Raw genomic sequence first — 24,262 nt, 5'->3', positions numbered from 1 at the left:
CGTAACGGGTTTTTTTTTTGTGTGCATATAACCCTTTTTAATTATAAACTAGTTATATCGAAAAATCCGATCTTTCCATCGGCTATGATGAATTATAGTAGGTAAAGAATAAATACTGATGCTTATTGAAGGGGGGAAAGGCAGCAAGTCTTGGTTATTTCTCTTGGGTATCTTACCCCCGGTTATCTTGAGGTAAACTTCGATAGAGGCATAGCGGAGGCATGGCGCCTCTGGAGGCATGGGCTTTGTGATCAGAGACCATGGGGGCAGATTTATTGCGGCTGGAGGGCGGAGCACACCAGGTATGACGGCCGTGGGAATGGTGCTACGGGCAGCTTGGAAGGGCCTTTTGCATGCGAGACGGATGCTGGAGGACAACAATCTATTCCTCGAGGGTGATTCGTCCACGGTGATTGACTTGATTCATGGTGGGGATATGTATGAGGATGGCCACCCTCTGATACGGGACACACGCAGACTGGTGCGGAAGCTGACTTCCTGTTAGATAGCTCATATATACCGGGAGACAAACAGTGCAGCAGACTGGGTCGCCTCTTATGTTGCTCGGCACACTAGGAAGATCCTCTGGACTAGTCTAGATAGCATTCCACACTCTTTGTATTGTTTCTTTTTTTCTGACATGGAAAGGTGTACTCACGTTAGAGATATATGAAATAAATACCGTTTTAACCAAAAAAAAAAAAGGGAAAAAAAAAAGAAAAAAAAAAGAAAAAGTAGCAAATCTTGTATGATGTTAATGCTGCTTAACTTTATCAACTTCATCCTCTAAATGCAGGCAAATATAAACTGAGTTTCCCCTGTGAGCCCATCTATGGTTCATTCAATTAAAAAAAAAGCTACCCACCATGCGGGGCTCCTAGCATTCCAGGGTATAGAGAAGATCAATCTCTATCCTTAGGTGTCGAGGTTGTTTTCTTGTTCCAAATTTATGGTCTTTAAATCATAATATACCATCGCACTAAGGTTCACCCTCTGCCTGTGATACATTCATTCAAATGACACTTTGAGAATAATTTTTAAGTATGATGCCGAGCTCATGATAACTTGAATGCTTTCAAAGATGAGTTTATGATTTCTTGGATTGCACACTGCATTAATCAAATGGTTGGTAAATATAATTATTAAAATATTGTGTGGTTGTAGATGAAAGGAGAGGTCACCTGCAGGCCCTCCATTATGTTTTCTAGATGGAACCAACTAGTTCAATACCGGAAGATTTGCCAGTGGATAAATTGATGAATTATATATATATATATATATAATCAGCCGTAAAGCAAATGACATTTGCAAGGGAAGAAAAGGTGGCATTTGTAAGCCTCTTCTCAGTTGCATAGTTTTAAAATCGGCAAGCTTCAATTGAACTAGGCCAGTGCAAGTTCAGAAAACCAGTTGGAGTGGGGTGATATAGCTTGCGGCATCATTGTAGCCATCTTCGGGTTGAAGCTTAGTGAACAGACTTGATACCCTATGATACATCCATCACATAATGGCAGACAGCAGAAATAAATTTCTGGTAATAAAAGTGATCCACAGGCCAGGATCCAACAATCAATATGATCACTCCAAATAATGAACAGAAAAGATTCTAACAAGAGATAAATATACAATACCACCAACTATTATATTCACATCACAAGCTATTTCCAAAAAACATATTAGCAATCTTTATCAATATAATAAAACCATACTACCTAGGATGAACAGAATTGGTTCTGAAAACAGGAGGGGGAGAGAGAGAGAGAGCGAGAGTTTTTGTTTTTTTTAATAAGAAACCATGTCCCAAGATATGACATTTGCAAGCATGAAAAATATAATGATGAATCACTGATAATTTGTACCAAGAAGAGCATGAGCTCTCTCCTCCAGTCCAGTAACTTCTTGGTTCATTCATTTTGCTCGGATGCAGAGGATGCATGGTTTTCTTCTCTCAGGATGAATACCTCTGGTGCCCCTCATTCAGCACAATCTCCATTAGTAAATCATTCCATGTGTCCATTGGCCCAGGCAAGCACCAGTGAAGGCAGTCATTCTGGGGTCTCTTGCTGATATCAGGGTAAAGCTTCCTGTAAGGGCCTGGATGTCCGTCAGGCCTCAGCAGCGAAAGATGGTAAATGTCAAGGAGTTTCAGGTGCGTCCCATGCTCCAATCCAATTGCTGCTGCCTTCTCAAACTCCGCTATTTCCAGGCCTCGCATAACTTGGTCTGCTGGATCACGACTAAACTCACCTTCTTTGTAAGGTTCTGTCCTGTTGCAAATCCCACCATCGTACCACTCCCCATACTCGAAGTGGTCCACTGTCCAAGTCCTAAAAACGACGAGCGGCTTGTGATCAGATGTGGTAATGAAGCGGAAAGCCAGTTCCAGGGCTTTTTGGTAAGAATAGTCCATCCCAAGTTCTCTTAAGTTCTTCCCAGGACAGTAGTGGCAGCCGATGATGGTGCTGTTCTCCCAGAAAATACTTGTTTTGAGAAACCATTGTCCACCAGACAACACGATGTAGTCATACTTATTATACTGGCTTGTCCACGTATTATCAAGGGCATCAAGATGAAGCTGAATATCATAATTTGAGTGGCCCAAATCTTTTATCTCAGCTTTGAGCAGAAAAGGAGACCAGATTAATGCAAGAGTGAGGTTGTGGGAGGAGAAGTACCACGTTTTGGATTGATATGTTTCATCGTGATAGATCTCAACAGCTTCTTCCACCTGAGGATCAGGATACATGTCAACCACGGGCCTGGTGTAGGAAAACTATGAGCGTATACTATTTTTTTTTTAAAAAAAAGGGGAAATTCACAAGCTGCAGCTTGAATTATGAAACTGATTTTTTAATTTTTCAAGCTCTTTAACAAGCAAAGCCGGTTAACCATGTTTCCAGATTTTACAGCCAGTAAACTAATTTGGCATCCGAAAACCTTCCTCTATGAGATTCGGTGGATGAATGTGATAGGCAAGTGAAGAGATGAGGAATATGAAATATTTAGTTGTTGAAGATTCTGAGGAAGAAATGTCTCTTCATCCAAAGAGAAGACAGACCAAAACAGCCAACAAGAGGTAGTAGGGTCCCATTAGGCAAATTGAACCAATTTGATCATCTAAATTAAAGTTTTATCATGTCAAGAATTTTTTTTTTTTTTTGCAGCTCTTTTATTAGTCTGGTCTAGGATAATATAATCAATCTCGCACTCCCATAGTGAAGGGACTATGCCTGCAAATGACATGCAGATATATCCATTTGACCAGCCTCTTAACTTTATTAAGAGGACTAGGGTAAACGTTTATCACCACAAATTCTTTTTGTAAAAATATATTACAGAAAAACCTATGAATATCAATTTATTTAACAAAATTCATGAAATGCACCTGAGAAAGAAGGCAAAGCAACGACTCCATCTGGTTGCGGAAAATTGAATCACCAATTAATGCCCAAGATTTGTTTCGCATGGCTTTCAAGAATTTCTCTGCATCAAAGGGAGATACGCCACAACCATAAGGTTTCCATTTCCAATAAAGATATCTTGTATCAGGCCGCCCATTTGTCAAACAATCTTGATATGAATCTATGAAACTGCAGCTTGAATTGGTGTAAGGCGGTCCTGAAGAATTTGGAATCCACTCCCCAGAGAATAGGTCACATTGTTCTGCAGTACCATTCATGCAGGTTTCAAGTAATTATCAAACCAATACTTATTAAAAGATCTATAAAGAGAAAGGAGAAAGCAAAAGAAAGATAAGTTTGATGAGACAGCAACCATGGATTTGTAGTCAGCTCACTTTTAATAAACCAAAGCAAATCCGCTCTAGACTTACTCTGAGCTGCTTGATGATAGACCAGAATAAATATTATCACATTCCAGGATTGAACACGTATAAATATTATACATGAATGTATACATGTAGGCTTATCCTACTCTTAGAATACCTTTTACATAGTATAAATTTCTTGTTAATTATTTCAGAAGTCAAAACATAAAACGTTCAAAATTGTATACCTTTTAGAGAATCTTCTTTACTAAGATGCAATGCCATTTCTGGAAGTCGAGCATATGGGGCATCTGTCTTCTCCATTGAAGGGGAATCTGAAACTGACAAAGAGATCCAGGTTAATGAGAAAAGAAGAAAAAGGTTATACAGAGTACAGACCAAATTAAATATTGAAATAACAATGGCCATTCTATTTGAGTGTTTTTTAAGGGAAAAATAATCTAAATAAACAAAGCAATTATATTTATCACAATCGCATTTCATTCAAATGGGGAATACGGGTGAATTTCTCAGACACCCTTTACTTTAAAAAAAAAAAAAAAATTCTCAAACACACTGAACATGCTCAACCGTGAACAACTACGCAGCTGTGTTCGTGGAATACTTGAAGATGTCAGTAGGAAAGTCATATCACCAAATGAAAGAAAAACCATAATGAAGTTCATAATTTTCTGTTTATATACCAAAAGAATTTCTCATTTTTCCTATATTCAAGCAGTGCCTAGAAACACTGCAACTTGGGTCCAAAGAGGCTTAATACTGGATGAGTTAGTTTTACATATACTTACCATTAAAAGCTTGAATATGAACTTTTTTATGGAAGAAAGAAAGACAGAAGCCAGATAAGCCACAGTTCAGGGCAATAAGACAAAGGCTAGTATTGAGCTTCTTTTTAAAAAAGCAGTATTTTTCCCCTTTCTGTTGATAACAATGGTGGGAGAGAACCACTCACTGTTGCGTAAAATTGATGAAAGGCGTACCCGTTCGAGCAATTAAGACGACACCTCCCAAGATGCTCCTAGCAGAAGAGAGGTGCAACCACTGGGTTATAGCTCTTTTGGCCCATAAAATCTCATTTTATAATCAAATTCCAAATCAATTTATATGAAGTATCTTTTACAAGCTTACTATAATATTTGTGCAGATTACTCATCACCTCTTCGATATTTGATTTTTCCCCTTTAATTACTTAGGAAGTAAGCCATTCACCATCACCAGCCTCATGTAATCACATCACCAAAAGCATTAGCAGGAAAGGCGTAACTTAGAAACCCACAAATTTTAGGAATTGCTTTTTCTGTAAAATAATCCCCTCAAGAGCTCCTCCCTCCCAGCATTTACATGTTTCCAAGATCCCTCTTTCTCAAAAACGCATACACAAAATATGCAATATAATCACTTATTTGTTAACTGCATTTCGAAAAGCCCAAAATCGAACAAAAATCCCTGCCATAAAAGCAAAATCCAACACACAGTACTGATATTTCAAGAATTGCAAGCCCTTCCCCAAAATTCCTACATTAAAAAAAGCTCCCGAATTTTTTCATTCTTCCTCCCTCCTTCAAGAAAACCATAATAGCCCACCAATTCTTTTACAAGGAGGATGAGAATAATCCCCGCCCTTTTTGCTTCTTAACTTGAGCTTTCAACCAACAATTCCTTCTGGGAATCATTCAGAGGCTTCATCAAGCTTTCTTTTTCTTGTTATTTTTCTAATAGGGAGGATTCTTTTTTGGTCATTAAACCAAAATTAGCTTCTTTTACAACCAAAAACAAAAAACAAAACTTATTTCAATTCAAATCGCTCCCACTGCACGTTATAAGCAAAACCAAACTCAAGAAGCAAGATTTCGCCACAAAAATCTTCTTACCTCTCCGCAAGTTCCCACCTTTAGCTGCTGGCATCTCCGAGGCAGAGGAGCCGGAGAAGACGAAGAAGACGTTGGAATCCGAGAAGAGGAGGCGGTAGGAGAAGGCCAGGAGGAGGGCGGAGCCAAAGAGCTTGATGAGAAAGTGGCCAACCCTCTTCCGAGGGGAAAGGCTTGGCTCCCCGTCCGACTCCATCCCCTTTGCCACTGCTATAGCTCTTTTCTCAGAGCACAGTGGAAGGAAGACGTAATGGAGGAGGAGGAGGAAGAGAAGGAAAGTGTCCCAAGCGTGGTGGTGGGTAGCGGCCAATCTTTTGTGGCTCAAAAGGTTTTGTTTTTTCTTGTTTCTTTTTTTTGTCTTTGTTCCCCTTGCACGCAACCTTAGTGCATATTCGCGGCATCGGATTCGCATCCAACGGCAGAGGCCCTGCAGAATCGCTGAAGTTCTTTTTTTTTCTTTTTTTTATTTTTTTTATTTTTTTTATTTTTTTAAATTTTTTTGCTAAATGAATAATATATACCATTTTAACACAGACGCAGAAAAAAAAAAATCTAAAAATAGCAAGTCACATGGCACTCCTGACAACTCCCTCTTCTCCAATTCATAAATTTTTTTCAGAGTGGTCCGCTGACTATGAGGCCCCACTTTTTTATCTTTTTATTAACGAAAGGAAGGCTAAAATTTTATCGCGACTTGCTCCAAAAATTGACTATATTGTAAAAAAAAAAAAAAAAAAAAAATTGCAGAAAAATCCTTCTCAAAATTTAAATTTACATAAATACTCTCTCCAAATTTATATTTATTTATATACCCTCATAAAATATTTTTTTTATACATATGCTTCTAATGAAATGGTTCTTCTGACAACATTAATAAAAAATATATTTATTTTAATTAAAAATAAAATAAAATTTTGAAATTACTTTTTTGACCTCTACCGTGATCGCTTCGTAAATATTTTTTTGCCCATCTACCCATTAAAGGTATTTTAGTCATTTTATTTGAAAATTGTTAATTTTTTAATGGCGTTAGATGGCATGAGTATATATGCAAAAATAAAGATAAAAAAGGGTAAAATAGCAAAATAAGTATTTTACGAGAGTATACATATAAATATCAATTTGGAAAGGATATTCATGTAAAATTCGATATTTAGAAAAATATTTATGCAAAAAAAAAATTAAAAAAAAGGTTAGGGAGTTAGCACCGGATATTCCTTGCATAGTATAAATCTTAGGGAGTTAACACATCTAACATCCGTTCATAAAGTGTCCATTTATGAGGAGGACCATTTGCTTATTCTCAAAGACACCTCAAATTCTCTAGGCTGCTGACTAAACTTTAGGGCCTCTGGACTTCATGGCGCAATAGAAAAATTAAATCTTTTTTTTAATAAAAACGGCAATTCATATAGCTCTAATATGAGTACAGCTTGTCAAGTCAGAAGAAAGTAAAAAGTACAATGGAGACAGCAGCTCTACTGTGGACGCCCATAAGAATTCTCCGAAATGCCGTGTAACATAGGAGGCGACCCAGTATGCTTCCCTGTTCGCCTTGTGAAAAACATGTGCTACCTGGTGCTCACCTAGCTCCACAATCAGCCTGCGTGTCTCACGAATAAATGGATTAGAAAAGAGCTTGGGATCAGCTTGTCATTGCAATCGGCAAATTTGGCTAGAGAGAAATGCTACATATTTTCTGGACAAAAAATCTTCACCTCCTGCAGTTCTTTATAAGACTACTCTTGCTTTCCAACAATGAGGGAGTCTTTGTGATGGCAAAGCAAAAGAGAGTATTCCTTCTTCCTTGTATTCTCACCCATCTTGATTTTTTGTACCTTTTGATCTTTTCCTCTTGTACATATTTCAAATTTCACTGAATAAAAGCTGTGGCAAAGTATTTCACGAATTGCAGCATTTAGCATGCAACCAAGGTTGAAAACATATGATTCGTGCAAAAGAGGATGCATATTTGCTTTACCCTTATATGACCATCTTCAATTTGTTAATATATAAATCACATATTCTACATGCATATATTATACTATGTGATTCTCGCATGATAACTTCTTCTCCATAATAAATAAAATAATAGCTAATATAATTATTTTAAAATTATTGAGTCATTTGTGCTCCCATTACATGTTAAAAGGAGACAGGTGCAATTTATGACATTCATTGCCAAATATGAGATTGATTGATTATGAATTATCAAGTGAGCAATTCTGGGCACTCCGAAGTATTCTTCTCAAGAAGATTAGATTTGATTTCAAGTCACTTGTTATATCTATCAAAATCTTCACCAATTTGGTGACATAACTTTTCTCTTGAAAATTTTATTTTATTTTTTTGCTAATTCAGATAAGTAAATTTAGAATACTTTTTCACATCTTATAATAATTTAAAAACATGATAATTAATTTACCAAATTATAAATAAATTATAAATAAGCATAAGTGGACCAATTTGCAGCATAGTTCAGTCTACTATGAAAAGCCAAATTTACTAAATCAGCTCCTATTCTTTTACTTGGAACTCTTATAAAGTGTTCTTGATATGGTATATCTTGTTTGCCCTTAAAAAAAATTAGTTATTTATTTTAAATGAACCAATAAATCAGGTAACTGATTTAAATTATTACAATTGACAAATCACAATTATGTCTCCATTAGTCACAATTATAATTCAGCAAAAATGGTTTCCTCCACGGTGTGTCCTGACTTCAAGAGGCACCACTAGGTCACTTTCATCAACATAACCTACATCATGAGCTCCAATCTTCAACTCACCTCGAACCATTTTATACTTTTGAAAAAATATTTCTTTTCAACTAAGAATGTAATTATTGAATTATATAGTTATTATATTTTTTTTATGTTTTAAACTCGCGATCTCCAAATCATAATGAGGCAACTTTAGCACCAAATTATCCAATCATATATGATAATTATTTAATTATATAAATAATACAAATTAAGAACATCCAAAGATACTTCTCGTAAATGGAAAATCAGGTCGTTAATCTCAATAGGCCATATAAAGGAATTTATGCAAGGCTACCATCTAATGCTCACTTGATGTACTCACAATTCTAGTTAAAGGTACCGGCGGCAACTATTTATTTGCTTGTCAAATAAAAATACTATCCAACCCTGGATCTAAAACCACCCATGATGGATCAAGCAAATAGTGGATTTATGGTTTTAACACATATAAAAATTTTTGGTTGATAAAGTTATGCATACTAAATTTGCAAAATTACATAAATACTTTCGTAAATTTCTATTTGCATATATATCCTAATAAATTTTTTTTTGTATGTCTACCCATAAGGGCATTTTGGTCATTCTAATTTTAAACTATTTATTTTTAATGGTGTCAAATGGTATGGTTACATATGAAAAAAAGAAAGAAAAAAAAAGTATGCATATAAAACAAGTATTATGCATAGAAATAGCAACACTACCAGAATATTCATGTAATTTCGCATATATAAGAAGACATTCATTCAAAAAAAATCTTTTAGTTAATTATAATAATATGCAAGTACAATTTTGTTATCAAAACAACTAAATAAGAGGATTGTTGGTTATGACATTTGTTGCCATGGCATTGCGTAGCTGATCATAAACTTTGAACTAAAAGGGATACAATTTTGCATTTTGAGATTATAATCTATAAATAAGCAAATATCCCCATTTCAATATCCTGCTTTGAGTTAGTCTTCATTATGAACGATTTAGGCTGCAAGATCATCATAGAGTGATCGGAAAATTATACCCATGCACCACGCCAATTATCTCACCTCTTTTCTATAGATCTTATTCATGATGGTTGGCCTATATGAAGGAAACGAGCTGGTTGGCTGATACACACTATATTGATGCATGCAGTGTAAAGTATAATTTGTCGGAGCAATAAGGCTTCTGGCCCCACCTCCGAGGTTTGGACAAATAAACATGTCCGAGAAGCTGGAACAAGAAAAGTTTGGCTTTTTGCCATCCATAACCGGCGATTCCTCTCTCACTTTCCATTTTTTCCCCTAAATTTTTTCTTCTTCTCCTAGCTTCGAACATTCCCTTCTTCCTCTGAAGTAGGGTTCCTTTTGAACTTTGGTACAAAAGTACGGATTGTTTTAATAATTGTTTAACGGACAAGTACAATTTTGGTCTTTTCTTCTGCGATCGTAATACGAGAAAGGCAGAATCTGAGTCGCCGTGATTCTGGCCAGGGAAAGAGAAAAAAAGGTGGTGAAATTTTTCTTTTATTTTTATTTTTTTATTTCATTTTATTTTTTGGGTAGAGGAAGGTTCCAAGCCTACAACTGGTCGCATGATCCAATTTAGATAATCGCTATTAATGCTATTATTGTGAAATGAAGCTATGGTCTGCAATCTATACACATCTTTGTTGTCTAGTAGGCAGTTGGTCGCAGGACATTTTAAATTTTAATTGGTTATTAACCAACTAATCCTCCTACATCATACTGGCCTGTTCTTAAATGAACTATTTTTACATGACCAATCATTCTCATAGCAACATAGATGACTATTTTCTTTCTAGTTCGATCCTTTTTCAATAGTTGCATGTCGAGTTGTTAAATTAAGTCGACAAGGAGTTCGATTGATGAAGAGACCAATTTCATATTTTGCACTAATTCTCTCTTGCAGCATGGAAGCTAAAAAAAAACCTACTCTTGGCATCATTAGAATAACAAGCAGCACAAGGAAAATGATGTTATAAAAAACCAACTCCTTGCAAGAAGAATGGTATTAGATGTCAAAGAACCAGAGAGAAATATTTTGTTCCCTAGTCAGTCCCTGCTAACTCTTGAACAGTCCAGTTGCTACAGTGTGAGCTCATGAACGTTTAAGATTTAAGAATCAAGCAGCCAGCTGACTGCCAACTTACATGGACAAAGGATACGCTGGTACACCATACGAGGCCATGTATCATACATATTCCATAGATGAAGTACAATGTTACCATGCCAGTTGCAGGAAATCCTTTCTGAGCCCAGATGCAGAAGGAATAGGTTTATGCTTAAAAGCCACAATCAAGTTCTTCCGGTCACCCCTCGCATGAACGTCGTTAGCAACCAATTCGGAGCCCGGAATTTCTTGGCCGCTGTTGACATGATCGGCACAAAGATAATTTAAAACTAAGTGAGATATGTTCATCAGTATATGCAGATCTTTTGTTAAATTCTGCAGTCTTAAAAATGAAAAATGCCACCACCTGCTTCTCACAACAGTAATGGGAAAAAAGAAATTTAAAAAAAGTAAAAATATTATCAAACTAATAATAGGAGAAACAAACCCTACCTCGCTTTATGAGCTTTCTCTGTTTTTCGAGAGGTGCTTCTTGATATAACTTAAAGATAAGACAAGATGTTCAATGAGTCGAAGAGAGGATGATCTAATTTCAGGTCAACAATTGTTTGTTATATTTTCAAATATGAAAATACATCAAGATCTTGGATTATCATGTTAATCACAATCAACGCGGAATATAAAACTATAAAGACATACCTGTATCCATTGTTTAAAATCTATCCTTGCTTTTAGAGAGAAGGATCACCCTAACAACGTTCCTCAAGAGTGTCTCACGATGATTAGAGGCACAAATTATGTTGTAGGTATGAACCCTAGAGTCTCTCATTTCTTTTATAGGTCTTCCACCATCAAGAAGACCAAAGGACTCTTTTAATAGGTTTTCTACCAGCAAGAAAACCAAAAGACTCTTTTAATAGGTTTTCTACCCATAAATACAATTGGACTAGTAATGACCCATAATCCTTTAATTGGGTATTATAGGGTGTGTGGGACACTTTAATAGAATATTAATTTATAATATTCTTACATTCTCCCACTTGACCCATACACCCATAAAACAAAATAAAACATTCTTTGTAATTTGAATCATAAAACAAAATAAAACATTCTTTGTAATTTGAATTTTTTTTTTTTTATAAACGACTATTATGGGTTATGACATTAAAATCATACACGTGCACGCTTTTCATTAGAAAACCTTCCTAGTCCAATATACTTCATATGAGTTCCATTATATCAATGTCAAATTGGCTACCAATGCGAGTCATGGCGGTCATTTGTTATTCAATCAACAAAATTCCTTCCATGTACCACAACACTAGCAACTTCATTTAACATGATCTTTTATAGGGGTTTAAGACTACTATCATTATGCCTTGGGTTCATATTCATGCCTATTTCACACATTTTTCTTGTCATCTTTCATCCACACAATTCAATGTACATATAAGTGGAAAACAAGAAAGCAAAAACAATTATACTTGGATATCCATGTATGTCTTGAAGAAAACATTTAATACATTAATGAGCTCACTAACATGTTCAAAACATAGATAAATACATAAGACCCATACTGTCAACATGTTCTTTAAATTTCTTTCCTGTTAATCCTTTCGTCAAAGGATCAGCAACCATAAGTGAAATCTCAATGTGTTCTATGGACACTGTTTGTTTCTGTACTTCCTCCTTGACAATAAGGTATTTGAGCTCCATATGCTTCGCACCATTAGAATACTTGTCATTCTTGGAGAAAAAGACTGCAGAGGAATTATCACAATAAATTCTCAACGGCTTGGCTATAGAGTCGACAACTCCAAGTCCTGAGATAAAGTTCCTCAGCCATAAACCATGCACTGTGGCTTCAAAGCATGCCACAAACTCAGCCTCCATTGTAGACGAAGCAGTAATAGTTTGCTTCATACTCTTTCAGGAAATAGCTCCACTTGCTAGCAAAAACACATAACCAGAAGTGGATTTTCTGCTATCTGAGCAACCAGCAAAATCAGAGTCTGAGTATCCGATCACCTCTAGATTATCAGTTCTTCTAAAGGTGAGCAAATAATCCTTAGTTCCTTGCAAATAGCGCAGTACCCTCTTCGCAGCTTTCCAATGGGACATTCCTGGATTACTTTGGTAACGTCCAAGCATGCCAACTGCAAAACTGATATCTGGCCTCGTACTAGTTTGCGCATATATCAAGCTTCCCACAACAGATGCATACGGAATCTTTTCCATCTCCTTCCGCTCCCAATCAGTCTTTGGACATTGTGAGATGCTGAACTTATCACCTTTCGTTATCGGGGTATCTAAAGATGAACAATCTTTCATGTCAAATCTCTCAAGAATTCTTTCTATATAACTTTTCTGAGAGAATCCCAACAATCCTCGTTTTCGGTCTCGAAAGATTTCGATTCCAATCACGAAAGATGCCTCACCCATGTCTTTCATTTCAAAATTCTTTGAGAGAAAACTCTTAGTTTCATACAGTAAACCCATATCACTACTGCCCAACAATATGTCATCAACATACAGGACTAGAAAAATAAACTTGCTCCCACTGACCTTTAGATATATACATCGATCAACGACATTTTCCTTAAATCCAAAGGTAATAATGGTATTATGAAACTTTAGATACCATTGTCGAGAAGCTTGTTTAAGTCCATAGATTGACTTATTGAGCTTACAAACCAAGTGACCTTTACCCTCTTCAGAGAAGCCTTCCGGCTGCTCCATGTAGACCTCTTCATCCAAACTTCCATTCAAAAAGGCCGTTTTCACATCCATTTGGTGCAACTCCAAATCAAAATAAGCCACCAATGCCATAATGATTCTGAAAGAGTCCTTTTTAGATACTGGAGAAAAAGTCTCTTTATAATCAATGCCCTGTTTCTGAGTAAAACCTTTCGCCACAAGTCTGGCTTTATATTGTTGCACATTGCCTTTAGAGTCATGTTTTCTTTTGAAAACCCATTTACATCCGACTCTTTTGCATCCTTCAGGCAATTCAACAAGATCCCAGACTTTGTTTTGGGCCATGAATTTTAACTCTTCCTTTATGGCATCAATCTATTTATCAGAATCACTTCTTCCTTTAATTTGTGAAAACGTAACTGGATCATTACTTGTTCCAATGTCAAATTCATGTTTCTGAACATACATTACATAATCAGATGAAATATCAGGTCTCCATTCCCTCTGAGATCTGCGTAACATCATCTGTTCTGGTATCTCCATAGCTTGTTCATCAGTGGCATTCTCATTATGAGATGGATCATTATTTACTTGTTCCACAGTATCATTAGAATGATCATTAGGCGGAACAATAATGCTTTCTAAAAAAGTGGGTATTGGAACATCAACCCGTACTTCCTCAATGATTACATCTCTCAATTCTTTACTCCCACTGACTTCACTAAGCTCAAGGAATTTGGCATTTCCAGTTTCTACTATTCTCGGACTATGGTTGGGACAATAAAACCTATACCAGTAACCAATAAAGTACCCGCTTATAGTTCTAGGATCCAATTTCTTTTCATGTGGACTGTAAAGCCTTGCTTCAGCTGGACAACCCCAGACATGCATATGTCTCAAACTTGGTACCCTTCCAGTCCATAACTCAAAAGGAGTTTTTGGAACTGACTTACTAGGGACACGGTTTAAGATATACACAGCAGTCTTAAGAGCTTCACTCCACAATGACTTAGGTAAGGTAGAATTGCTTATCATACTCCTAACCATATCCAGTAATGTCCGATTACGCCTCTCAGCAACACCATTCTGCTGAGGCGTACCAGGCATAGTGTATTGTGCCACAATGCCACGTTGTTCAAGAAGTTTGGCGAATGGGCCAGGGTTACGACCCGATTCATCATATCTACCATAGTACTCACCACCTCGATCTAATCTTATGATTTTCACCTTTCTATCTAATTGCTTTTCAACCTCAGTGAGAAATATCTCAAGGACCGTAGCGGCTTGAGATTTTTCATGTAGCAAATAAATATATCCATACCGTGAAAAATCATCTATGAAGGTGATAAAATACTTTTCTCCCCCAAAACATTCTGTGGAGAAAGGTCCACATATATCTGTATGAATTATTTCAAGAAGCTCCCTACTCCTTGTGGCACTTTTCTTTGTATGTTTGGTTTGCTTTCCTTTAATGCAATCCACACACATACCGAGATCAGTAAAATCCAAAACCGGAAGAATCCCTTCCTTTACTAATCTCTGTAACCTTTCTTTGGAGATATGCCCCAACCTTTTATGCCACAAGTCATAAGACTTTTCATTAATCATGTTCCTTTTCATTCCAATACAAACTTCATGGTGTTGGGTGTAAACATTTTTAATAAAGGTATTATCAAGGCAAAGCTGATAAGGGCCATTAGAAAGAAAACCAGAACCAATAGGAATAACATTCTTAAACAAACTAAAACAACCATTCTGAAAGGAAAAAGAGTAGCCGTCAATGTCAAGTCTTGACAAGGAAATCAAATTACGCCTTACAGAAGGCACAAAAACAATATCATGAAGGTCTAAACAATGACCGATACTTAAAATTAAACGAAAAGTTCCAATGGCCAAAACTTCTGCCTTATTCTCATTTCCCATGAAGATGAAACGTTCAATTGGATTTGGTGTACGGCTTGTAAGGAATCCCTGCATTGTTAAGGAAACATGAACATTAGCACCCAAATCTAACCACCAAGTATTAGTAGGAACGCTTACAAGATTTGATTCGAAACATACACAAGCATAAAGCTTACCCTTCTTTTCGAACCAAGCCTTACACTTTGGACACTCAGCTTTCATGTGTCCAGGCTTCCTACAGAAATGACATTTTGTATCCTTTCCTTGAACCTGATTGCCTTTAGCAGGTCCCTTTCCCTTTGGTGGTGCTTGTTTCTTTCCTTTTCCATAATGATGCTTTTTCTTTCCAGCTTCTTGAGTCACAAAATTAGCAGAAAAAGTCCCTTGTTGTTTTAATCTTATCTCCTCCTGAACCACCATACTGGCCAACTCATTCACATTCCATTTATCCTTGATAGAATTGTAGTGCATCTGGAATGGACCATACTGAGGTGGCAATGAGTTCAGGATGAATTGAACAATAAAGGACTCCTCTACTTTCATTCCTAGAGTTTCAAGTTTGGCAGCTATATTTGTCATCTCAAGGATATGCTCTTGCATTCCCTTAGCCCCATTATATTTCATTGTGGTAAGTCTAGCCATTAAGGTTCCCGCTAAAGACTTATCTGCTGAGCGAAATCTCTCCTCAACACTTGTCAAAAAGGTTTTGGTATCCTCTGTACTAGGGAGTGAGTGTTTGATGTTTCCAGCTATGGTCATTCTTAAAAACATGAGGCACAACCTATTTGATCTCTCCCAGGCTATGAAATTGTCTTTCTCATCTTTGCTACTGTTTTCAGTAAGAGCAGCTGGTTTTGGGGTCAAAAGGGATAAATCTAGATCAAGAACTCCTAAGGTGAATCTGACCCTCTCCATCCATTCTGAAAAGTTACTCCCATTCAGCATAGGAACAGATGATGCTTGTGAATGTAAAGAGACCGGTACACTTACTGCAAAGAATTTCAATTTAATCACATTAATGCTTTGAATTAGACACTCATAAATATAATAATCAGAATTTAAATCATAATGGATGAACTAGGGTATCATTAAAATCCAACCTTTGGGAGGATCCTAACATACAAGTGTTCCTTCCGACATTTAAATTCTGTGGATGAACTAGTAGTATCATCAAAATTCCTCCTTTGGGTAGGAAATTTTCACATACAAATTGTTCCTTCCAACATTAAAAATTAGTGGATGAACTAATCGTATCATTAAGATCCAACCTTTGGGAGGATCCTAACATACAAGTGTTTCCTCCAATATTATCCATTCATAATTATGATGTCAAATATTTGCCATCTAAAATCAGGTAAGATTTTGTACCTTTGGGCAAACAAATTCTCACATGATTTTAGTACAAATAGATTACCTCAAACAATTCATGTCCAATCAATAAATAAAATTCATCAAGCAATAATGGAATTTTACATATAATGGACTAAGATACAAATTAATATATGCCCAACCATAATAAAATTCAATTAACAGTTAAGAATTTAACACATAATGGGCACAAGGTAATCTAGAGGTAATAAGAATAATTTTCAAATTTTTTTTTTTTATATGTCAGATGAAGTCAGATGCACTATTATTTAAATTACATAAACAGATATTATCATCTATCAAACCAGTTAGATGTCCTTATCATTGCTGATTAAACAAGAAACAAATTACTTTGAGGGCCTATAAACCAAGATCTAATTCTTTCATGTTTTGGGAGAAACACCATTACGTTCATGAATCAAGACATCACCTTGTTGAAAGATGGTATATTGCAATGAGTAATATACTTCCTTCTCATGAATAGATGCCTATAGTGTTTTTTCACATGAACAATATGTTCCAAGAATATAGACAGACCCATGTTTTACACAACAGGAAAGAAAAACATAATAGAAAAACTAACAACTTGGTTATTAGCAGGCCTGCATAGGAAGCTAATAACAGCAAGCTCATAAATCAGCATTCCCAGCTAAGTGTATCAAAATAGTGGGAGGAGTTACAAGGACAGCCACATACAGGTTTATCTTCATTTTCCTATTTACTCTCTAGAGGTGGGAGATGATAAAAAAAAAATGGTGCTGATGTCCACAGGCTTTGCTCAGCCAGCACAAGCATTTGATGCATTCTAAGTGAGTGTTCATTTCTGTCAATATAACACTGTAGGCATAAGGAGTGGATTTGTCATTTATGCATAAAATACAATGTTCCAATTTCCAAGCCTGTTGGGTCAAATTTACGTCAGGTCATGTAAAGATTCAAATTTAGTATACGGAAACCCTGCTTTTATAAGCCCAAAAACAATTCAGACCAAGCCAAACTGTATCAATAATAACAGGCACAAAAACCATAGCAACTGTATCCACAAAGAAAATGTTGATGAGTCAATTTGACAAACACGTGGAAGGCATGCATATTTATATAGCTCTAGGACAAATTTTTGATAATAGGTTATAAAATTAAGTAGACAGAAATGAAGTACATAAATCCATCATAATCTCCAAACCTTATTTGATGGCAGATTCTTAATATCAGTGGAAAAACATAATAATCCACAACAATGGCTCTGATACCAAATGTTATATTTTCAAATATGAAAATACATCAAGATCTTGGATTATCATGTTAATCACAATCAACGCGGAATATAAAACTATAAAGACATACCTGTATCCATTGTTTAAAATTTGTCCTTGCTTTTAGAGAGAAGGATCACCCTAACAACGTTCCTCAAGAGTGTCTCACGATGATTAGAGGCACAAATTATGTTGTAGGTATGAACCCTAGAGTCTCTCATTTCTTTTATAGGTCTCCCACCATCAAGAAGACCAAAGGACTCTTTTAATAGATTTTCTACCAACAAGAAAACCAAAAGGCTCTTACGAGCAAGAAAACCAAAAGACTCTTTTAATAGGTTTTCTACCCATAAATACAATTGGACTAGTAATGACCCATAATCCTTTAATTGGGTATTATAGGGTGTGTGGGACACTTTAATAGAATATTAATTTATAATATTCTTACATTGTTAGCTCAATTAGTTGGCATCCAACTCTTCGAGGAGATCCCTTGTGCAAATCAAAGTAGCAACATTTTAATTTCTCTTCATTCAAAAATGGCAATCCTACAAATCCCTACAGTATTAGAAAAGAAGAAATTATATCATGTAACACGTGACGAGATGAGGCACATGGTGTGGATATAATTTTTCTTAGAAAAAACAACCTTTTTTATAGTAGTTAAATGATCTTTATTTCTTGTAGTGCATACTAGTGAACACCATGTTCTGCAAATAGTTGGGATACTAGATAATTATTTTGCTAAGTATGTATCACTTACTTATATAGATGCACCGACAAACACCATATTCTGCAAACTATGTATCAATTTACTTGAAGGTGTATAGTAGAATGCTGGATGACTCTTTTGCTAGATGCGCATTATTTTGCCATATATTATATATTGGTGAACACCATATTCTGAATGTTTCCTTCCGATTTATTTTTTTTAAGTCATGGAACTAACACACTCCGTTGTTGGTAGGAGGATTCTATCCTAATTTGACTTTTGGGTTTTCTTTTTAAAATGAATGCTAAAGGAAACATGGCAAAATAGAAAGCTCGCCCCATGCAATATTCTCTAGTGCGCACATCAGAGAGTTTTTGTTCATGTTCCCACCATTCTGCTCAAAGAATAAATAAAAGAAAAAACACATGGCTCTTGAAACAGATGTTACGTGATTTCACCGATCCACACAAGTTTATGTGCAACTTTCATGAGATTAAATAGGCACAGAGAAGACCCATGAATGGCCAACCCCCTTTTAATGCTATCAAGAGTCGCTTAGGACCGCATTTGGACCCTATATATCAATACGGGCCATGCAACGAAACTAAGATTTTGACCTCATTAGTTTAAATAGTGGAAAAATTTACATAAGATAATCAGACTAAATGCTTGCCAATAAAATGTGCATAAATAATAGAGAAAAGAATGCAGGTCTCTCTAACAAGTCTTTCAAAGGGGGCGGTTGTTAGATAGATATATTATTACTAATTATTAGGTAGACGAGACAAGCTTTTCAATTAATTGATCAACTATGACGAAGGAGGTAGACTCAGCCAAGGGAAGAGGACAGTCCAAGATCCTTCATTGGATCGGTTGTTGTTGTCTGTTGATCACATGAACATGTTAGCTGAGGTGCGAAGCATGCATGCCCAGAGATAATGATCCAATAATTTAGGTCAGCACATATGGATCCACTAATCTTTTAAGTACTTAGTTATATACCTTTCGACCCTCATAATCATATAATATATGCAACAAGGCGAGAAAACAAAAAGGACCAGCTAACATCTCTTTTTCAAGTGTATGCTAATGCCACACGAATCTTGGCTACGGGTTGCCATCATTCACTGCAGGTGCATGAGTGGCATATATGCCTGCATGGTTATTGAAGCGACAAGGAGGAGGATGGACACCACCGGCATCATTTCAAATACATTGGACACATAGGTTAATGCTCCATAATTAGAGATGGCAATCGGGCCCGCTTTGATCGGGTTATATACATGTCGGTTCGAATAGCTCTCAGCTTCAGCTCAGCTTATTTATTAAACAGATTGAAAATTCAAACCTGAACCCATGCCAATGCTTTATTAGACGAGTAATCCAACCCAATCCACATAACCCATTTAATAAATATATCAAATCAAGTTAAATAAATTAAAATAAATTTTAAATAAGTTAAGCAGACTTTAAATGGATAAAACAAGCCTTAAATGGGTTAATGAATTAAGTCATGACCCAATCAAACTATTAAATAAGTCAAATAGTCTGAACGAAGTTTGGCTCTGAATTTGAATCCAACCAATTCAATAAGCAGGCTAGGTCAGGTTAGTTCTTTACAATCCAAACTCGTTTATGCGAAATAAGAACCTAATTCAAATAAGCCGGTCATAGATCGGGTTGAAGAGTCAAGTCATAAACTGTCATCCCTACCCATAATATTTGACAATGCTCCATGCTAGTTGATTGGTGGATCAACTAATTAAGGTACAAGTACCAATCATTGTTATAAGAGAGCTTTGGTCAAGACACACCATAGGAGAATTCTAGTTTGATGTAGCATTGACCGTCCCCTCAATTCTTGATAAGCTACTCCTATCTAAGTACTGTTAGCTAAGATAAAAAGGTGAACCAAAAGACAGACCTGGATACCATTTTTAGCAAGCAACCATGGAAGCAGTGCGGCAACAATAAACTTCTCCATGCCATTCATCCATAGCTAATCCCATTTACGAATCATTGTGAAAATACACTTAAAATCTCTTCTGCGGGCCAAATAATGTCTTGAAATATGCCTAGTAAAGTGTTGCATCTCAATTGGTTCCTTTCTTTCTTTAAATACAACTAGGTAGAAAAAAAAACGTTAATGAAATAGCAACGGGAAACCATCGATCATGCCTTCAATCAGACAGTGTCGCTACCCGATTCATCTGCAAGCATGCTTCATCATCAAACGGTCTAACTTCCTCAATGAGATCAAGATGATAATCATCGATATGGTCTTCGATCTAGTATCACACCATGTAGTAGCATAGATCCACATACATGGAATATTTTTGTTTTGTAATTCTTAACAATATTCTACCAAGGGGCATAAAAATACAAGTTATGACCACCTATAAAGCCATGTTTGGCATCGTTGTTTTTCTCTATGAATTAGTGAAATACTGCAAATACGTACGGAAGATAACATTTTCACAAAACATCTACCATTCTATGCGTTTATTTTCTTTTTTTTTTAAGGCAATAAATCTATGCTTCTAAAAGCTGTCAAGATTTTAGAAACGATCATTCCGGAGAGGTCTCATGGACATGGTCTGAGATTGTACCCCCATCTTTGTTCCACGTATTATATCTTGATTATGTTAGTTGCACTTACGCTAGATTAACGTGAGCAACCGTTTTACCAAAAAAAAAATAATAAAATAAAAATAAAGAGTTTCGTCAAATAGGTGGTTAAGTCTAGCTCTTTTTTTTTTCTTGATTTTTGAAAGCAAAGGCAATTCCGATCGTGCCCTACGATACACTCAGGACATGCTTAATTAACACAAAAAACACCAAAAAAAATAATTAAGCTATCCTAATTAAGCTGATTATTTAATGAGAGAATTTGTCGCTATCCTGAAACAAATCAAATAGCTACGCATCTCGCCACCCCTCTATGGATAGGAAACAGGTGGGAAGAACCAAACGACCCTCATCAAGTTGGAACCTCCCAGGAGGAGCCAGCCACAGGCCTAGAGGCCCAGGGCTGGAGGAAAACGGATGAAGAAGCCACAAAGGAGAGAAGAGGAAAGGGAGGAGAAGGGAGAAAGAGAGGAAGCTGTGCCCATATGGGACTGTGGGAGCCCTCTCTATGACTCATTTGAGCTGGCTTCTCTCTGCCACCTCCTCGACCGCCACCAGATGACCCTGCCCTTCTTCAAGGAGCCCGCGAGGCTCAGCCGAAGGGTCTGCGAGAAGCCCGACGAGATGCTGATCCGGGAACAGAGGATGGTGCTGGGGCGGAGGGGAACGAAGGAGAAGGCTAAGAAGAGGAGCAAGGTGGGATTGCGTTCCGCGTTTGCTGCCCTCGCTTTCTGGAGGAGGACTTGATGCGCAGCTTCTTGCCACCTTTTCCTTTCGTTAGTTTTCTCCAATACCTTCCATACTTTGTGCGCATGATGATATGGAAATAAAATAAAATTGCCTCGATTGAGTCATCATAGATGTTTGTGCCGTCGTATTGCTGCTTGCTTTTGATTTGACACACACACCCCTACCCATGCATTATAAATATTCTTCCAAAATTAATATTTTCATGTATACACTCGTAAAACACTTGTTTTGCTATTTTATTTTTTTTATTTTTATTTTTTCATATGTACCATGCTATCTTACAGCATTAAAAAAATTAATGATTTCAAATTAAAATGACTAAAATGCTCTTAATGGATAGATGTGCAAATAGATCACGATGCTAATAGCAAAAGAAGAAGACATGAACAATAGCGTAATTTTAAAATTTTATTTTATTTTTAATTAATATAAATATGATTTTTCTTAATACTGTTAGAACAACCGTTATATACTTATATTAGGAGCTTTTGTACAATAACAGAGTTTTACGGAGATATAAATGTAAATATTTATTTTAGAAGGATATTCATATAAAAATTGATATTTAAAAGGGTATTCATGCAAAAAAAACTCTGTAATATTATTTCATAGAAATGAATGTATTCTAGAATATATGTAAGGATAATTCAAGCCGTATTGGATATAAGAAGGTGACAATTTACAGGGATGCTGAACATCTGTATATTCTCTGCAATGAGAATTCTGTTTCCCTTCATTGATCTAAGTAATTATGTACCTGCAGAAAATTTATATTTCACACTGGATCATTTGAAATAATAATTTGGTACGATATTAACATTTCATATTTTTGAAAGATATGCTGTCATCGCACTGCTGCGTGAATAAAGACTCAAGCGCCCTTCCGGAGCACTAGATTCATTGCAGTAGCAGTATTGTATAGAAAATATAATATTAATGCTGTGTATCTCTGAAAATGTGGCATATAAAAGCTGTAGGGGCATTCCGGTAATGTTGGTGCATGCATTTAAGAAAAGAAAAGAGCAAGACTTTATACGAGTTTTTGATCTTGGCATGAACGCCTCTTTCTTTTGATAGCCAAAACTCAAGCTTGCTAGTAGTAAAACTCAAGAAGAAGATTTTTTTGTGAATTTGCTAAATGATGTTAAAATCTCTAATCTTTATGGGATTCCCTATCTGGTGCCCAACCATACTAATTAGCCTCATTATTGTGTTGTGGCGAATGAACCCACTTCATTCAGAATGTGACTGATGCAAAATAGAAACCACCGTTTCCACCAAATCTTCAACTAACTTGACAGCCCAAGTGCCGAAATTTAGCATCAAACAACCATAAAATTGAAATTTGTGTTCACAAAATATTGCTTCAAATTGTTTGCTGTAACACAAGATCGTTCGACTAACTTAAAAATTGGAGGGCTCTATTAGGTTGCCTAGATAAATGAAAGAAAAGAAAACAAAATCAAGGAAAAAAACGAAAAAAGAAAAGGAGGCAAATAAAAAGAGAAACAAAAAAAAAAAAATCGCATCATCAGTTGATCTAGGAAAATTGCAAAGAAAGTGGTTAGATGAGGATTAAATTGTTTCGAACCATTCGCAAAGGGGCAGATATTGCGGTGGAGACCGGAAAAGATCGGAATTCTGAATAGATTCTGCTAGCAATGTTTCCAGGGGGAATTTTGCAGCCATTAGAGCAATATCTGATTTGGTGTGTGGGAGATATATCAATATATCATATATGGAATGGTTAGGCCAGTGTGGTCTATTGGGCTCGAAGGTACTCTGCTGGCTAATGGACTCTTTTAACCAGGCTCACAATAATGCTCAGGCTATCTGGTTAGCAAGGCCCACAACATTATATCATGTGAAGCCTCTTCTTTGTTATGTCATTTAACCAGACCATGATTTAAAATTTAAAAAAAAAAACTTGTGCCCTTTATGTAGTATTTCATAACAGTCTACAGGTTCTTATAGCGGGTTCACAGCAACCGAAACTCTAAAAAAATAATAACATGAGAAAATAAAAAAGGGTGATACGATCAAAATTAATATATATATATATATATATATATATATATATATATATATTTGAGAGAATACTTGCTGCAAATTCAAATCAAGGTGCCTTATACTCTAAAAAATAAATAAATAGATAAAATCACTAGGCTTTTTAATTATTTCATGCTCTCCTAGCTATAGCTTGCTCATTCGTCCCAAATGATCCTCCAATTAATCCGTTCTACGCATTTAGAGCATGTTTGGTTTAGAGGAAGTTAGACTATGGAATAGGAATAGGAATGAATAACTCTTATTCTGGCCATTTAGTTGAGGAAAGTCTTATTCCCATTTCGATTATAAGGGAATGAAAATGCCTCAATCTTTCAAAACTCGTCTCTCCTAGTTTTCAAATTCTATTCAGATTCCAATTTCAATTCTGAATTCGGTCACGAACCAAACACGTCGGA

General features: G+C 36.1%; 1 protein-coding gene across 3 annotated transcripts; it reads right to left on the bottom strand.

Moving 5' to 3' along the window:
- Positions 1 to 1,617: 1,617 nt before the first annotated feature.
- Positions 1,618 to 6,012, bottom strand: LOC103708342 (protein trichome birefringence-like 26). 3 transcript variants are annotated; one of them, XM_026805123.3, is made up of 5 exons: positions 4,916 to 5,949; positions 4,740 to 4,805; positions 4,015 to 4,107; positions 3,386 to 3,663; positions 1,618 to 2,728 (listed from the first exon to the last, which is right to left on the bottom strand). In XM_026805123.3, the coding sequence occupies exons 3-5, from the start codon at positions 4,088 to 4,090 to the stop codon at positions 1,949 to 1,951; spliced, it is 1,134 nt and encodes a 377-aa protein (XP_026660924.2). In that variant the 5' UTR covers positions 4,091 to 4,107; positions 4,740 to 4,805; positions 4,916 to 5,949; the 3' UTR covers positions 1,618 to 1,948. The 3 variants fall into 3 exon arrangements, with proteins under 3 accessions (XP_026660924.2, XP_088561107.1, XP_008791441.2); XM_088704981.1 differs by lacking the exon at positions 4,740 to 4,805 and having other exon boundaries at positions 5,659 to 6,012; XM_008793219.5 differs by lacking the exon at positions 4,740 to 4,805 and having other exon boundaries at positions 4,015 to 4,101; positions 5,659 to 5,982.
- Between the last annotated feature and the right edge of the window lie 18,250 nt (positions 6,013 to 24,262).

Source organism: Phoenix dactylifera, chromosome 9 (genome assembly GCF_051530095.1).
Source record: "Phoenix dactylifera cultivar Ajwa chromosome 9, Ajwa_hap1_PhDact_Kaust_v1.1, whole genome shotgun sequence".
Classification (NCBI taxonomy): domain Eukaryota; kingdom Viridiplantae; phylum Streptophyta; class Magnoliopsida; order Arecales; family Arecaceae; genus Phoenix; species Phoenix dactylifera.
The sequence above is the reverse complement of the archived record's forward strand: the minus strand, read 5'-3'. Positions and strand labels throughout refer to the sequence as shown.

Bases quoted from the DNA above. Each gene is read 5' to 3' on its own strand.
- LOC103708342 (XM_088704981.1), bottom strand. From the start codon at position 5,851: ATGGAGTCGGACGGGGAGCCAAGCCTTTCCCCTCGGAAGAGGGTTGGC. The intron at 3,664-4,014 runs GTATACAATTTT...ATGGTACTGCAG, and splicing joins TAAAGAAGATTCTCTAAAAG to AACAATGTGACCTATTCTCT. The intron at 2,729-3,385 runs GTGCATTTCATG...CCTGATCCTCAG, and splicing joins TGCTTTGCCTTCTTTCTCAG to GTGGAAGAAGCTGTTGAGAT.